At 41.5% G+C, this 18701-nt stretch overlaps 1 protein-coding gene across 2 annotated transcripts in view; it reads right to left on the reverse strand.

Moving 5' to 3' along the window:
* The window catches only part of RAB11FIP4 (RAB11 family interacting protein 4), a 122915-nt gene that overhangs the window by 69014 nt on the left and 35200 nt on the right, over positions 1–18701 (reverse strand). For both annotated transcript variants that reach the window (XM_033002312.2, XM_033002311.2), the window contains exon 2: positions 9491–9578. In XM_033002312.2, the coding sequence (XP_032858203.1) occupies positions 9491–9578 (88 nt within the window). The remainder of the gene's footprint in view (positions 1–9490; positions 9579–18701) is intronic.

Consider the following 18701-nt stretch of genomic DNA (forward strand, 5'->3'; position numbering starts at 1 on the left):
TTTCCCTCACTCCCTCTCATCTGAAACCCTGAGACAAATATAGAAACACTGAAATCACCAAATGCCTCATTCCCCATTAATTACCAATGACTGCGCTTTGCATGTTGAGCTACAGACAGCAGTAATATCAGGCCAGGTTATTTTAGAATAACCAGCTTACAGTCTTGGGCCTAAACTGTGTGAAACCTTCTCAGAATGTGCTGTACACTATCCTACTTGGAAGCTGCAATTATCCAGCAGTATTTTTCCCTTCTGTCCCATCACTGATGCAATACATTTGGCTATGACAGTACACACTGATATCCACTCATGAGGCAGGTAAGCCAGATGAAACAGTAATGTAAGAAAATGAGAACTGCACAGGTTTATACTGTTAGCTGATTTTCTCTCTTGTTTTTAAAATAAAGGAATAACATCTGTAGGGGTGAAAATACCTTGTGGTTATGGAGGGGAGTCCCTTACAAAGGAAAGGAGTACTTAAAAGAACAGAAAAGGTGACCAGACAGAGGAAGCCTAATATGAGGGATCAAAATGTTGTCCCTGTCTCCCACACACAGGCGTATGTCAGAGGCAGCACATGGTGAATGAAGCAACCATTAAGATCTCAGGAGTGTTACATGGACAACAGGCAGCAGGGCTCTTCCCTTTTCCAGCTTCTGCAGTGAACTGAGATTCTCAAGTGGCACAGAACAGAGAATAAATTAAGCCATTAATTGCACACTTCTGTGCATTTTTCACTTTGCTGGAGAAGTCAGTGGGTGAGAATGGTGTGTTAGGGTCACTTCCCAAAGAGGAGCTCACCTGGGAATAACGATGCAAAAAATAATCTACTGGCCAATAGAGGCAAGATGTTAAACTTGTTTGGCTAGAGAGGGCATCTTTCTACACAACTTGCCCTGTCTGTGACACCCAGCCACGATCATTTTCTTTCTCTTGGTTTTACCATTAAGTCTGTCAGTGTGTGCTTGACTGAGGTTATTCTCTAGTCCTCTCTTATAGAGGAAAATTCAATTTACTGTTTATACCTTTAGACATGAAGTAATATGTAGAGTAATAAGCAAAGTAGAGCAATAACCAAAGCTTATTACTCACCAGACTGCCTTGTGCGAGCACCCACTGTGAGAGTCTTTACATGTATGAACTGCTTACTTTGCTAAAAGGTCTCTGCATGATATGGAGCACCAACTCATTAAAGTGCATTACTTCCAGCAAAAAAGAAAATAAATGCCACATGCTACACAGTAATGGATGTAAATTAGTGTAATGAAGGAGATGTGTTTACACAGTTCTAAAAATTCCCAGCAACAGTATCCTCAGCTACAATTTCAAGCCTTATTTTCCTAAATCAGTTGTATTAACAACAGTGCTTCTAGCTGAAGACCTCTAAGCAGTCAATCCTCATTTAAGCCTGTTAAAGGAGAAGTTATCATCTCCCCCAACTTTTTGCTTTTGGTGGCGAAAAGTCACAAAGGCTGGGGTCTTCAAAAAGGATTTATCTGCCCAAAACAGGGGAAGTCAGAAACTTTTCTGCCTTCCCTCCCTTTGAAATGCCAGCCAGACTTGTCTATTAGAGCTGGAGTCACAAATAGTTCCCAGATCTCCAGGGTCTCAAATCTAGAGTTTAGCTGCAAGGTCTTTGGTGTTCCCTCTTTGCTGTCCAGTTCCTACTTAAGATTATTCCTGATCATATTATTTTATCTTCCTTGTCCATTAAGGCAGACAGCTTCGTGATAGCCCTTGACCATTTCAATTAAAGCTTATAATTTATTCAGTAAAAACAGTGGGGAGAAAAGCATTGTCTCCTTTGTTTCTAACCTACTCAGGGCAGCCCCACTTCTTCATGAAAGCCACCTGGTACAGGCTTTTATGTCCTGATCCAGAACCAGAGAAGCTGATCAAGCATTTGACCCATTTCCAGCACACCACCGGGCATTTAATCCAATTTGTTAAACTGCATAGCTTAAAATGGCAAACGAAAACAAATGTTGCTTTTATTGAAGTCACACACCAAGTTTCCATTGGCACTGTCAGACTCAGGATGTAGGTTCATCTGAGACTATCTTCTGCAAAGGTTACTTTTTGGTGGGAAGATGTTTTAGTGTGCAGCAATCAGTGTCCTCTGTGGGAGAGGTTTGCTTAGCATGCAAGCTGGCACGACAGCTTGGATCTGTTCATCCTGCAAGGAAGATCTGCATATTGTTATACTCCATAAAAGAGGGAAGAAGAGAAGGAAACACTGGGAGGCCATTTTCCTCTGAAATCACTAAAACACATCATTGCTACCTTGCAGATATCTGAACCTGTTCCATCAAACCAGTGGAAAGATTGGCACTGCCCTCAAGAATTTTAGAATTGTGCCACTGGTTTTATTCCTGTTAAGAACTGTGTTTAAAGAATAAATTATCTGTTGCCCTTTTTCCATGTGAAAACACAAATCAGAATCTCTTAAAGCTGAAGAGCTGTGGTGCTCGTCTTTTCCTTGGGCCACCACATATCACCATGAAGGTGGGTTTTGGCACACTGTCGGAAAATGCATCAGCTTTCTTACTTAGTGTTTTTCTGAAACAGTGCTAATATACCTCACCTTCTTCTCCCCTTACCTAAATGATAATTTGAATTTTCCAAGTACTCCAAGAGGTTTGCACAAGGGGCATAATATAGAGGAGACACTGAAGTGTCGCAAATACTGTGCATATATCTTATTACCAGAATATATTTTGGCTGGCAGCCTGGGAAATGCCAGTGAGCTAAATTAGTGTGTCACAGTCCAGACAGAAAACAATGAAAAATCAAGGTTTACTCTGACAAATCTCAATATGGAAATATTAAGATACTGGACAACAGTTTGCACAGTGAACGGTCTAGTCTGGCACACATGGTGCTCTCTGCTACCAGTATCGCTCTTGAGAATAAACATGTTTGCTTAGGCTTGCAGAGCTGCCATGATGGATATTGCAAGCTGTGCAGCAGTATGCACCCAAGGCTAGAATCTGTCCATAAATAATCAATTGCAAAGGAATACTTCCTTTCTACTTTAAGGACCTCTTGCATTAAAATGTCCCATATTTGCTATAACTTCATTTTCCAGGAAATGGTAAAACTGAAAGCCACTTACATGGCTGATTAGAGATACTTCATTTGGATGTCTACTTGTATCATAAGATATTAATGTGCTTGATGTTCTCTCTCCCTTGTTATGGTTGGGAAAAATTTCCTTGTCTACATTTTTGGGGGGCAGTTGGCAAGGAGACTTAGCTGCACCCCAACTGTAGTAGAGGCAAAGAGCTAACCCAGGAATAGTTTCAAGTCCTGCTGTGGCTCCAGAAAAGGATGCCTTCTATGGAGGAACACTCTGCTAAAGGGCTGAGCATTATATAAATCACTGTGCAGGGTGACATAGATCAGGAAGAATCCTGTATCTGGAGAAAGACCTTAATTATCAGATCACAAAATGAAGAGGCTAGAAGCTGCTGAATTTTCTTCTCTGGCTAACGACACCTGAGGAGCTGGCACGGAGGCAGCTTCTCTGTGCCACTCTGAAGACCATTTGACACACAGACAACTGTGAGTTCTTGTTTAACAAAGCACTGAGTCATTGTCTAGTCTAGTCTGTCAAAATTATCTGAGTTAAAAACTGTTTATCCTAATATTAAAAATGCATAAGTAAACACACTTCATTTCACCAGAACTGGGTAAGGTAGTAGCATATGAGCTTGGAATTATTTGCACTTTGCAGGGCAAAGTGAAGTAAAATGGCAAGTGACCCCGTCCCTTGTCAGAAGTCTGCTGCAGATCAAGAATTCTAAGTAGTACCAAAACCATTAGGTCATTTATCATTGCTTTTTGTGAAAATAACCAGCTAAGATTTTTCCTTTCTTGAAAATAGCTGCCTAAGACTTGTAAACTCTCAAAACAGTGCTGGTTGTCCATAGGCAGGACAGGATCATCTTTAGTCCTAAGCAAAGATGATGAAAGTGTTTTACAAGTCACTGAAGGGGAAGACATGAACCTTTAACTTTTTCAGTTCACTCAGGATGGCAGGCATGACTTATAAGACAATTTTATGAATTTACCTTCAGTTTCATTTTTAAAAAATAGGCTTTCACACCCTAAGGAACAGTCAATTTGCAAACATCCATTCTGACCACAAATAAAGACAATTGTGGCAAAGCGATTTTCTGCAAATTCACCAAGGAAGATATTTAACCCATACTGCATCAAGCAATCTTCACAGGCAATTAAGCAGTTTTAATACTATAGGAAATCAAATCTGGTTACCTAATTGAATGTAGCTGGTTCCTGGCATTTTTCCTAAGAGCAATAGCTTTTTACTTTATCTACCCTTGGATCATTAATGGTGTATTAGACTCACGTATGGTTTCAGGCTGTATTTAGTAAAATTTAGTTGAGTCTTAGAAAATTTTGAAGTACATTTAAGAGTAACTAACTTCAGATCATTAAACAGCTTTAGTGTAATTTACAACAGGAGAGCTCAGCTCTTCACATTTACGTGACAGTCCTCCTTGGAGCCATCCCAAGAACCTCTTCTGTCAGTAAGTTATTCTTTAAAAAATGGATGGATTCATCAAATCTTCTCCAGTTATGGTGTATGGTGAAGTTTAAGATGTACACGTACGAGTCTAAATGGGTTCATCAAGACTTTGAGGTTTTCTGCAGTGCTTTAATGAAATTCCTGTGCTACTGCAGCTGTCTTAGGTATTGAGATATATTACAAATACTGGTGTCTGGAAAATAAAAGTAAACTTTTACATGACTGCAACATATCCATCTCTTATTCCAAACTGGATCTTCAGGGCAAAGCTGGTACAATACTGTTCTCAGCTAAGGGATTGCAAATTAGATTTAAAAGTTAGTTAAAAGAGACAGTCAAAACATGGCACTGGTTTTCTGAGAAATATGTATGTTTGGAGCATCTGAATGAAACTATAAAGGCAAAGTAAAAAAAAAAAAAAACAAACAAACAAAAAAAACCAACATAATCTCTAGTGAAAAAGAAGGCCAGATATATTCTGGTCTGGAAAACTGTCTTGAAAAAAACCCATCAAATTTCATACTGTATTTTTTTCATATGCTTTAACAGTCCAGATAATCCATCACAGTCTGAACTACCAGAACAGCCAACTTCCCTTTTTGAACATTTCTTTAGAGCTTTGGGCAAATCTGTATTCTTGCAATTTTCATCAAAATGGCTAGGAACTCATGGGGAAACATACCTACTTTTTAGCTTTTATCTGCTCACGTAAAAACTGCTTTTAGAAGCTTTCCAGCCAACTGCAGTAATTAGATGCCTAAAGATCCAGGAAAGCACAGAGGTAGATTTTTGAAGGCATATAATGGTCTGTGTTACTATTTTGAAGATTCAAAGGTTGCTATTGCTGCAGGTGGGGAAGCGTATAAATTCACAACTGTGGTTCTTCCACACCATTAATAAATATGAAGGAGCTCCTACAACTCCCAATTTTCAAATATATCAGAGCATAACTTAAATGTCCTTAAAACTTCTACAAGATGAGGAAAATACTCTCTTGCTCCAGAAGAAAAACAGGCTGTATGATTTAATATGAAAAAAAAAGTGATCTTACTAAAGCACAAAGATTCATTACTGCAGAAATGCTCTGTGCTAACATAGCTCAGTCTCTCCCATTATGAAAGCCATTACCCTATAATTAGTACACAGTGGTCTGAGTTGTTTTCATGGTTAAAGTAAGCTATAAAGTCAGAACACATTTGCCTTTATCTTTTAATTCTATATTAATTTGTATTCATGCTGTACCCTCTCATCTCTGTGAGCGGCAACACCAAGTCAGTAGGGGGAGCTCACCCTTTATTTGTCAGGCTTTGAGGATTTTTAAGTGGAGTATCAAAGCAGAGAAGCTATTGGAAAGACAACAGAAATCTTAAAATAGAAGGAACAGGTCAGACTTAATTAGAGCCTGCTAAATGTACTAAGAGCCTGGTCCTGCAAACACATCTGACTGTGGAACCTACCAGCCTGCAGAGCACATTAGAAATAACAGTTCTACTCAAGCCTTTAAGTATCACAAGTGGCAGAAAATATTTACTGGATCAGTACAATAAATTCAGTATAGCAAAACCAGTCATTGACTTCACTGAACAAACAGTAATGGATCCCACGCTGACCCTGCTGAAATGAATGGGAATTCAGCCTTTGAGTGATGTTCTGGCCGCTCTCGCAGTCTAAGCAGTGCCACTTCTTAGGCTATACTGGCTTTGACACAGCTGCTAGGTAAGAGGGTATAGGTGTTATTTCATGGCAATTGCTCTCCAGACAGATGCAGTTATTAGAAATAAAGCCATGCAGTGAGAAGATAGAGACTGCGACTTCAGCAGGAGTAAAACCTTCACATTCTGTCATTCCAATGAAATTGCTGCAAAGCTTTAAATTTGATGGCAAGCCTGTCCCTGGCACAGCCTAATTGCGTGGGGAAAGCAGCCTAGACAGCAGGGGCTCAGCACAGATGCTGAGGCAAAGTCCTTTAATCCACAAAGAACCAGCAAAAAGAAGCAAAGCTTACCATAAATAGAAAGCACCCTGCCTGTCCAGTATTCCACCCCAGAGACACAGTAGGAACGAGTTCCTCCAACACACTTCTCTCCTCTAGCATAGATACCTCTGCCTGAAAAACCCTCTCCATCAGTTCCAAAGGTCCCTGCTGTTAGTGAGACTCTGCAGCACATCCTTCTCCACAGTTCCTGTTACTCAGCAGTTGAAGAAGATTGTCTTTTCCACCGGATAGTCCCAGCAGCTGCTGTGGAGGTACATGACTCATATGTCATGAGGTTTACCCAGCTCAGAAGCACTAAGGAGGAGAGGTTTAATGTCCACTTGTAAAGGAACACAACGGTTCTCATTTGTACCACTCAAGAGTGAACAATGCCCTGGTTTATGGAGGAGAGAGGCCCAGCTGCAGATTTTAGATCCAGGATTTGGGGTTTCTCCTTGCAGCAAGAGCTGCTATCAACTAGTTACAGAGCAGACATCGAACATTCCAATGTTTGGGATTTTTTTTAGGTTCCAACATTTAGTTTTTCATTAAGATCCATACCTGGATCTGAAATGCTCAGATCATCATCATCAGAGGTCAATTATTTACCACTGAGATTTGAATCTGTTGTTCTAGATGCTTCAAACCTCATGCTTTAAACACATTCAAGGCACTGAACTACCAAAAAAATCTTGACACTATAACACCTCTGTGCAGCAAAATATTTCTTCAGCATATTATAAAGGCAAGCATCTTTGAGACAAATTAATTTGATGTATCATAAATAAGAACTATGTCAAGGCATTATAATAGTAAAGCTTGAACTTAAACATTTGGCTTCCAGTGCTAAGAAGAACACAGCTTCATATTCCATTACTAAAAAAAACCCACTAGATTTATAGTAGGATCTCATTTTGCTCTATTAATCTGATTGCCCCAAGCAATTGCAGTAGGCTGAGATGTCAAAGAATCATATTTATAAATTGTTGCTGCCACAACAAACTGCTTTTGTGCAATAACAAGTCTGCTGCTACCCCTGGGATGTGGCTGCACTGAAAAATGAGGGGTAACAACATGGTGGAGGCTTTCCATTCTGAAAGGTAGACAGACCCATTCTGAACTTCAATATGACCAATTTCGTTTTTAAGAAAAATATAACTGGTAGCTAAAGACCAATATAACTTCCATGCTGTGAAGTAAGCAATAGAGCCAGCTTTTCTAAAGAGATGCTGTGAAAGCATGCATAACAATGTCTTATCAGAAATGGATACAACGGCTGCTGTGATTATACACCCTTGGCACTGACACTGTGTAAGTGTTGACAATGCTAATGATGTGCTAAGAGAGCTCTAGGTGATGCTGCAGAATTGGATGATTTCTCTGCATCTGTTCACATATACATACTAATATCCATCAACCATATGATTTGGACTGTACCGACAATACACTCCTTGTAAGGGCTTTAAACTATCCATAAACTTGGGAGTGTAAGGTATGCCAGTTGGATTCAGTCACATCTTTGCGGGACTGGGCCTTAGGATATGAATACACGAATCAGTTCCCACAAGGTGAGCAAGGATGAAAGTTCTCAAGGCATCACCACCCTCCGATAACTGTCAATATGCACAACTGTCCCTCATGCAAAAGGAAACGTAGCTGCCCACTTCTTCAGTGAGGGTACTGCACACTGTGGACAAGGGCACAGTTATTACAGAAGAGATGTTCTGGGTCACATCTATACCATCCTGATCATATTTTGTGCATTTGTGCACACCTTTAGACTGTGAATTACAGAGGACTATCAGATGATTTAAAGAGCTTGTGTTTTATTTAAGCCAGAAGACAGATTGTTACAATATCCCTGGACAAAGAAAACCTCTAGTATAGACTTAAGTGTCCATACACTAACATATTATTTTTCCTTCTGGGCTTTCTATTGCCTTCTCTTCAAACACATCAGTGTCACCTTGGAAGGTGTCTCCACGAACATGGACCGAAAGCAGCTTTTCACTGTAATTTTACATAATTATACACTGTCCTCGGCTGCCATAAACTTTAATTAAAATTGCTGTGGTGTTACATTCTTGCATCATTACAGCTTTGTAATAATCTCATTGTAGCAGACTCTCCAGAGGCTTCTCCTGGAATCACACTACAGTCACTGACATTCACCTTGGCGCTGAAGTGAAGCCTCTGGGCAATGACAGCACTCTGGCACTTTACTAAGGACGATACTACGTGTATGGAAAAGGACAGGCTGGATTATTTTTCTATGAGAAGCTAGAAAACTAATCAGCAGCAAAACAGCTAAAGTCCCTTTTCACTGTTTGCTTCGTTGCCCTTTGCCTAAGCTATAAAACATAATAATGTCTGTGTCTTCTGTCAAGGGACTGTGTTTCCTTGCAAAGGAGATGGTTTGATCCACCTGGTCTCTATCTTCAGCACTTGCATGATCTACCTGTAATTAACCCTCTTCATTACAATACATATCTCCAAGTACTTTGAAAACATGAATTAACTGTATCTTGTAGATACCTCAAGAAGAGTAGAATAGTCTTAAATTTCCTAGTAGAAAAACTAAAGCCCAAGGGCTCTCTAACTTCCTTAGGTAAATCAACAGCAGAACCAGATGACAATCAAAGTATCAGATTTTGGCACTGCCTGCTAACCACAAAGCTACTCTTTCTTCTGCTACATTTGTCTTTAAAACACATTTGTTCTGAAAAACTAACAGTAAGTCAATACAGAAGCACCTGTGGATGCAGGCACTCTAGCATTGTTCACCACTGATATATGAGATGCACAAAAAGGAAATATATATCGGTTCTGTTCCCAGAGTTGCCCTACTGTCACTACAAATAGCCACAGCCAAAAGAGAGAATGTCTTTGATCATCACGTTTTCTGTAACCAGAGAAACATTAGTGGAACTGGAATGGATTATTTTTAAGAAACATGCACATACCTTTAATAGCAAAAACTCCATGACAGAAGTCCTTAAAATTGATTCTTCCCAAATCATTTGGATCCAAGTACTTTGCCAGTTTTTCCACCTGAAACAAAAGATCATAAAATACGCGTTGACTTGGTGTACCATCTGTTGCTCAGTTCGTCTATATGTCCTACAGAAGACCCTAAGTGGAAGAATACCTGTAATGTTCACTTGAATCAGCCAACAAATCATTCTGCAAGGAGAAATCATGTCTTACAGCTGGAGTATCTTGTGCTGAGTGCTCTGACCAAACTTTTGCAGCTGGGACAAATTAACTCTCCTATGTGGATCTCAAGATCTTAATAAAAGGAGAATCTGTGACCTAGTCTTTCATTGTAGAGGAGGGTGCTAACACAACCTCCTTCCCTTGGAGCCTTTGCTGTGCATGCAGCTCATAGGAGCTTAAAACCTTAGTGGACTCCATCCCTCTTATCAAAAGTTATTGGGGAAGGAGAAAGAACAAAGATGTGCACAACCCATAGCAACCTCATTCTCTGAAGAATCCAGACTATAGGAGAGAAAACTCATTGGGCACTTGCGATCAAACGAAACTTCCTCGCCACAGCAGAGAATACAAGTTTTGTATAGGAAAATAGAAGTATATTAACAGCACAAAAAGATTCATGTTGTAAGACAGAGAATAGTTCTGTTCAGTATACTACACAAACAAGCAATATGCTTAGTGCTTTTAATCTCAGCTTCACGGTTTAGCCTTTCTGATCACTACTCAACAGCAAAGGAGATTACACTGAATTTAAACACAGCCACCAAACTGGCATTTGCCACAAAGAAGGTCTGGCAGATTTTTCAGGAGGGTTTTGAGGAAAAGGGAGAAAAGCACTCTAGACTAGAGAGGCTGTTATGTGTTGTGCTCTCTAGAATAACAGAATAGAGAAACGAATAGCTGAAGAAAACTAAGAAGAAAGGCAGAACAGTCCATGGAGGTGAGCAGAGTGCTGGGACACTCCACCTAGCTGTTCTCCTCTCTGTGATAAATATGCTGCATTGTAGAAGTCCCCTCATGTCCCTGTGCCTTTGCCTGTTGTATCTAGCAGGTACCCTCACTGAGGCAGAGGCAGCCTCTTGCTGCTTGTAAGCAAGCTCAGAATCAGCTGCAGCACAACTCTGACCTTGATCTGGGTCTCCAGACACCCTGGACTATAAAAAAGATGAGAGTAGGAAGCAAGGACAGCAGACATGTAGGATGCCGCACAATCCTGGTGACTACAGTGGGAACTCAGATATATGTCAGTCTGAGCAGCAACAGAAGCCCAGCTGGAAAGATACGCAGCAAATGAATCCAGATGACTCAGTTTCTCAATTTTCTGGTGTTTTGTTTGTTTGTTTGTTTTAGGGTTTGTTTTTTTATTTTGTTGGTGTTTTGGTTTGTTTTTTTTTTCATGCTAGTAAAACACCAGCAGTTTCTTAAAGCCCTGCAGGTAATGCACTGATGTGTGCGCATGACTCTTCTTCCTTCAGATTCTCTCAATGCTTATAAATTCCCTCTGTGCCAATAAATGCCATGATCAGCCTGATTTAAAACAAGCAAATCTGGATGAGAAAATTACAAAATTTTTACTCACATGCAAATTCTATGTCAAATGAGAAAGGAACAATTTGGTCCTTACTTTGATTTCTTTCCCCTCTCCTTTTCTTAGAAAAAAAAAAAAACCAACAGCTCATGTAGGCAGGGCAAATAAGAAGCTGAATGATGACTTCAGAGCCCATGGCAAGTTAGAAATCTTCTTAAAAATTTCTTATTGAAGAAGGCTTCAACAAGTCAAGCCCTGCCAGCCGGGCAGCCGAGCCCACCTGTCAACTATCAAATTCTTACATCTAGCACCGCAAGCAATTACTGTAGCTCCATTAATTTATAGCAGCAGAAGACATGTTTCTGTTTCCAAACCACAGCCACTTCACCAGAAACTGTAGTGTGAGTTTAATGCATACAAGACTAGCTAGAAATCCTTACTGAAACCAATTAAGTAGAGACACACCTGATACCGGAAAGCTGAGTCAATGTTATCCCTGCTCACCTTCACAAACAACACAGATGTTACGGAAGGATGAAGCGGTGGCAGAAATTTCTTTCTTCAAACTACTTTGGGGTGCATTCAAAGCAGTATAATCAAACAGGCCACTGAGACTGGGAGCAGCCAAGATTTTACAGCAGAAAATATTCCTGACCACTGTAGTAGCTTAAATACGTGGTAGATTTGTTAGCTGGTGTAAATCAGCCTGGCTCCAGAGGCTTTAATGAAGACCTTGCTGTGGCCACTAGCTGAGCATCTGTCCTCTCATGGATACAGCAACAAAATCTAACCAGACACTAGTCTTCTAGGTTACAAGATCAGCCTATAACTCTCTTTGACAAATGGCAAGCTCCCATTGCTATAATGTAAGTAAATGCTATTTCAGATGCTTGCAGGGTTCCTTTAGAGAATCGTATTTTCTGTAGATCTCTTGCTAAGAGGCAACAAATTGTGTTTTAGATTTTAATGTACAGATTCCTGCAGCCAGCTGGGAAGCCTCTACACTATTTAATATTGTGCTATAGCACAGTAGTGTCACTGGGTGTTCCCAGTAAATCTAGCACATTGTTTATTTCTCAAAGTTGATCCAATGATTTTAGTCTACCAGTTGCTCAGCCATATGCAATTACATTTTTTTAATAAAATCAAGTAAGATGTTATATGTCTCTGTGTGTGTATTATGGAGGAACAGAGAATATATTCACTTTTAAGTTCTAAGCAATGTCTTAACAGTAAATGAAATTATCACCTGAGCAAAGTGCTTCTGTCTCTAGTTTCCCCCAAATCTATTTTTTCAGGTTTTCAGTTAGAGTTTGTAATGCAAAGAACTGGAATCAGTGCAGGAGATGATAAAGAATTTACAGAACAGCCTGATGGCATTTATGCCACTAGTGCTCACATCTTTAGCCAGTGCTAAACAACACAGCTCCCAGCATAGGTCAAGGGCTACAAGGATTTTGATCAACTGGGACTACATTTAGGTGGGTACCTGCATAGCATTTGTGCATTAATATGCACACATGTATTGTACATAAATCCCTGCATATTTGCAGTTTCAAGCCTCTAGTGCACTTGATTATGCATTTTTACCAGTAGCTTTCTGAGATAAAGTAAGGAGCTCTTCCTAGTTAATTCCAGACTGAAGGCATTACTTGAGCTCAATTTCAAGCTGTGGTCAAATAAACAATGCCATCACAGCTACCCCTAAATCTTCTCTGCTGTCTATACTGTGACAACCATCCTTCTTCTTCACTTTGTACGGAAATAACGTCCTATCCCCCTCCTTCTCAGAAGGGTTTGGCTCCCAGCAATTAATCAGAAGTTGTAATGCTTATTTATTGCCTCGGGAAATGTTAAGGGCTTGTCAGCCTAGCTGCCAGGCTGCATGATATCCAAACCTTTTTTCAGTCAACAGCCTCCTGGGCTTACAGTTATGGTAGTCTGCTAGCAAATGAGGAAGCAGCAGCCTCCCAGTACTGTTAATGGAATGGGCAATGCAGCCCGTTTTTGCACGTGTGGAATATGCAGGCTGCACCAGCCCTGGGCACAGTCAGACTCTTGAGTCCCTTGCATCTCCAGGCAGTGCTGGCTCTGCCTCCTCGGATGATCCCATTGCAAGGGACACAGGACTGCAAAGCTAACAGCTGTCAAAATTCACTGCTGAAATGACCATGTGATTATTGTGGTACCTACAGGCAGCATAGGGAGCATACCATGTGCTCCAGAGCTTAACATCATAAATCATCACAATGAGCTAGAGACAGTGTTTGGGGCTGGGGACAGGCACTGTTCTCTGCATTGCTGCACAGAGCAGTCCCCCACCATGTGGGACAGCACAAACAAGGTCTGGATTGCAACCTAGTTCTTCATTGTAGGAAGAGGACAAGGACAGAAGACATTAGCTGCAGGCTCAGTAATCTAGCCGGTTGTTTTGGCAGCTGCAAGGGTCTCTCTAATGAACCCTTCAGTAGACATCCTATAGTCCCAGAGAGAAGACATAAATCATTTTTGCTTTGGGAAACAATCAGAGAAAACCAAACCCTCTGTCCCCATTGTTTAACTTTCTTGGATGAATGGGTGATTATCCTTTCAATGCAAACATATTTCTCCACTGTAATAACAGGTCACTTCAGCCAAGGCATTTGCCTCCTCTCTGTTAGGTTTCCCAGCTATACTGACTGCTCTGCAGAGAGGTGTTTGGCCCCTGATACTTTCTGACACATAAAAATAGGCTAGGAACAAGTCTTCACAATAAAAATAAAGGGACGAAGTTCAGTGTGAAGAAACCATTTTGAAATCAAAACTGACCAAGGCAGAGATACATATTAATGAGCAGGAATTAGCAGTACAAAGTAGTGGACAATAAAGTGATGCAGAATATTCTTCTAGCAGAGAGCCTCTGATTCAAAATACAAATTCTGGATGCAACACAGAGGTGAACAGCTGAAACTTTGTGCACACACTCTGTAGGCAAGCAGACTGGCTTAGGTGAGGAGCCAGGAAGGGCTGGATTCTCAGCTCTAAAAAGATGAGTAAATTATTTACAACCCAGCTCTATAGAGAGACTAAACACAGCAAACAGTTGCAGCAGGAAATCTGCTGTACTAAACCCTTCCCAGAAAAGAGAGAACAGTAACTGAGTCAAAAGGCTTAACACTTAGATACCTAGGCTGCTGCAGAGCTGTCTGACAGAATGAGTCCAGACACAGGAGGAAAACAGAGGTGAAATCCTGGTGTCAGCAAAGCCAAAGCAGAAAACTACAGTCAGCCCAGGGTTTGGTCAAAAATTTACCTGCAAGGGTTTTAAATCCAGTATGCACTTGGCTATTTTTCTGCCCACTGATATAGTCAGCTGTGATATCCTTTGTTCATTTGCTTCAAGAAGGGTTTCAGATGGAGCCCTGCCACATAACCCTGAAGTCTAAAGTTTTCAGATGTGGTGTTTGTACTGAATTCAGTGTCCTGAAAATTACAAGAGGAGGGCATTTTTCTTTGAACTCCATCTAGCCATTTTAACTCTTAGAAGAGGAGTGAAGGAGGTAGATGCAGTGAGCTTGCTGAAATATTATAAGCTTTTTGATTTTGGTGCAATTGGGGTATGAGGAAAAGAGTTGTGCTTTGGCAAAGTCATCCAACTCAGCTACTAGGAAATGTGTTTCCTCAGTTTCTTCAGCACAAAGGGTCTCTCTAGGTTAGCTAGAGGCACCCCTAACTGTGTTGGGGGCAGCTTTGAATTTACTGCAGAAGAGAACTTCCCATTCCCACCTCTGCTTCAGTGAAGGTGTGAACGGTCCCCTCCTCTCTCCTATGTCCACATGAGAGCACCAGCCTTCACTGCAGAAAGGAAACCCAGAGTGCCTTGTAAAGAGTCTTCTGTAGTCATACTGCTTGGGAGAAAATTCACACCTAAATTGAAGCACCCGCCATCCTGCCAAGGATGCAAACCAGGAACCCTTGACTAACTCAGACACTGAAACACAGCAAGCAGCCAGTCACAGGCACACCAAGGTGTACAGGGGGGTGAAGTCACTGCAATCTGCTGCTCTAACTAGAGGCAAGGGGAACTTTTGTTAGCCTTTGCTCACACTAATTCCCTTCCCAGCATCACTGAGCATGTCTGCTGCCCCAGGACTCGCAGTACCTTGGCGTATGACCAACATGCTCGACGTGACCAGGCATCTGAATGATTGTTAAGAGAAAAAGGGAAAGGATTTTTGTAGCAGAGGGAGTGGAGGAAGAGGAGAGAACAGGACAGCCCACTGACAAACTTTATAAGAGATTTATTGAAATGGATCTTTTCTTGCAGGTGGGTTCAATACAGGGTCACCTCCCAGCACTCCTGGCCAGCTTTCATATTGCTGCTGCCAGAACAGCTAGGTATTTTTTTTCAGCAAAGATTTTCTGACTGGAACTGAATCCTGCTTCCATTTTCAAGCAAGAAGATCTCAGACCTCTACTGACCTCATCCAGCACAAAAGAGATTTTGTTAACACAAAGAAAACTTGTTAGATTTAGATGTAATTGAGTTCTGAGGGACCCCACACTGGCTCCATCCACTGAAATCTTACAGCAGGATCCAAGTCACAGCCAGAAGATGCCATTTGAAATAAACAACTCGTCTCAGCAGTTCAGCTTCATACTGCAGGAGTCTTTGAGCACGTCTCACCCTGAAGTGTGAGCAGGGAACACCTGGGAGCTGTAAGAAGGACAAGACAAGCACTTGCAGGAAAGGTCAGGCTGTGCTGTGGCAGCGACATTTGGGCAGGACCTCCTGAACCAGGAACATTTGTGAGAAACCTCAAAAAATAGCAAAAGGAGATTAAATATGTAAATGCTGCAGGGTGGAATTAGAGAGGTTCCCACATGATTTATACAGGCAGCAGCAGAACTGCATTCAGCCTGATTTTAACAGACTGGCTGACCTCTTCTGCATCTGGGGAAGGGGTGTAAGTTCTCACTTTCATGGTATGAAATGCAGAGGCAGGACTCGTGCCAGGGAATGTGGCCACCATGTGCGCTGAGACCCACCCCAGGCTCTTTAACCAGCCCCCAGGTTCAGGCCTTTTCAGCATCCATGTGGTCTGGGATGTTAGAGCTCTTCTGTCAGGGTCCTCTTCAGTAAGTTACCCCCACTGTTGCACAGGGCTATGTCATCCCTGGCCCCAGTCTAGGGCCTTGAATAATAAAGCAAGAGGGACTTGTCCTGTTGCAGCTCAGTAATTCCTTGCCACTTGAAAACTGCAACTCTCCTCTCCCCCAGACTGCTTTCCCTTTGCTCTGCAGGTCCTGGTCCTCCACTACTTCATTCTGCAACTGGCCACAGCCATCTAGACACCAGCAGTTTTTGACCTTGTCTCCTTACAGACAAGACTAGAATAGGCTTTGCTGTTTCCTTGCTTGTATAAACCTCCTAAATGATGAATCTAGCTATTAATTAGTTCCCTCTAAAGGGCTACTACTAAAAACAACCTGTCATATCAGAGATGCACAAGCTAGTGGTTGCTCAGGAGACCCATTAGTGTGGGATACCAGTATCTATATTGGGATTTGGTAGGATTGGTCCTTCTTTGAAGCTATTTGGTGTTTGCATCCACAGACTAGAAGTAAATATAAAACTATGATGATGAAATTTGCAGATGACAGGCTGATAAATAACAACAATGTAGATCATCTCACACTCCTCTGGATAGCTTCACAAGTGAGGCCCATTTAAGCACTGCCAGGCAAGGTCACAAAACATAAAAGAATATAAAAGAGAAGGAAAAAGAGTAACACATCTACTGTGATGAGGACTATCTTCTGATGAGCTGGGACTTACAGATGCAGGGCAGAAGAATGAGGCTTCTCTGTGATATTCTGGCAATTCTGGGAAGCAGAGCAAGATGAGGGAAATTATTTTACATTGCATTGGAGAAACCAATACTAACACAGTTGTGGTGCCCACTTTCACAAGAGATGCTCAAAACCCAGAGAGGCTGCAGAGAACTGGCATAACATTCAAGTGCTGTGGAAACACCTTATGCAACCAAACTTAAAAGAGAGTTTTCTCTGTTTAATTTGGCAAAAGGGAAACCAAGTGACAATTTGTTGTTACTAGGTAAAAAGACTTCTTCAAGAAGGAAATTGCAGGTTCTGAAGGACTCTCTAATCTAGCAGAGGAAAGACATAAAGAACCATTAGATGCAAATTCAAACGGAACAAACTCAAATTAAAAAGAAGGCACAATTTTTTATCAGCATAGTTGTTTACCCTTGAGAACTATAAAATGGGACTGGTCTGGAACTATAAAAGGGAACTGGACTCCCTCATATGAGGCCATTTGAGAAGACAATGAGATATACCTGGAAGATTTACCTAGCCTGGAGTAACTGGGTTAAAAGCTGTGTTGTCACCATTTCAGGGCATCACACTAGATGACCCAATGCTCTCCCTGAACTTAACCCTAAAGCACACGAAGGACCATATTCCTGGTGACACGTGTAAGGTATAGAAGACCAGCATTTAGGAATCTAAAGTCCAAGAAACAGCCTGCCCTCACCATTCAGTTCTGGCAGACTGTGTATCATAAATAATTCATACCACTGCAAACAGCATCATGAATTTCCATCAGCTGCTGTCTGATCCCAAAACATGCAGGAACATACATCATTGCTGGAAACAATGGCTTTGAATTTGCTTTGAATTTTGATTTCAAGCATCAGTCATTGCCCCTTGGTACTTTATCAGCAAGCTCCAAGCCTGAAAATTGGCTTGTCTGTAAGTTTTCTGTAAGCAGAAGCAATTGTTTCTGCTTTAACTGGGGACACCTGATTTACCAGCTAGAAGGCAGATTTTGGGACTGTAACCTAAGCAACATAAGAAATTTGTTCAACAGTCTTGGCTTTGAATTTGAACAAGTTCCTAGATCTGTCAAATTCATAACCTACTAATGACTACAATGAAAAAAATCTGATCATTCACCGGCTTTCCTGGGTGTATCATCAACACATGGAATTGCACCTTCTTCCAAATATCACCTGGGTCCATGGGGCCTTAGTCCAATAGGAGAAAACTATCCATCAGTTACCCAGATGGAGAAACATCCATGATGTATCATTTTGCTGAGTGTGTGAAATGTATCAGTGAATTATAAAGCTACAGAAAGAAAGAGGTGGTTTCAGAGGCATTGCAGGTGGTTGAGTGCATTCAATGGAAAAAGGCAGGCTTCTAGTATTCGTGTGTTATTATGCCCTGTGTAAGCATTACCTCGACTCAGGTGGGCGACAGATGGCAAATGCAGTTGAAGTACTGAAACAGGAATGGCAGAGCACGGTGGATCTGCAGCAGGCACACAGGAGGTCAGCTGCTTATCCTTCAGAAATGCAAGGACAGCAAGCGCTCTGCATCTGCTGAGCAGCACCTGCCCACTCATGGTGGAGAAGATCTGGAGCACTTTAGAGAAGTGACAAAGAGGAGAGGAGGGCAGTTAACTGCCTCTTCTCAGCTCATGGGAGTGATGAGGGCAGGAGCTATAGCATTCATGTCACAGCCTCCAGGGCAGGATGACTTAACTGTCTAGACTGGGAGATCTATGCTGCTGGGGAATGAGATGGTCTCCAGTGACCATGGGACTGTGGCATGGGGGTAAGAGTGGCAAGTTTACCTGTAGCATG

The sequence above is a fragment of the Tyto alba genome, unplaced genomic scaffold (assembly GCF_018691265.1).
Source record: "Tyto alba isolate M040663 unplaced genomic scaffold, T.alba_DEE_v4.0 Super-Scaffold_39, whole genome shotgun sequence".
Classification (NCBI taxonomy): Eukaryota; Metazoa; Chordata; class Aves; order Strigiformes; family Tytonidae; genus Tyto; species Tyto alba.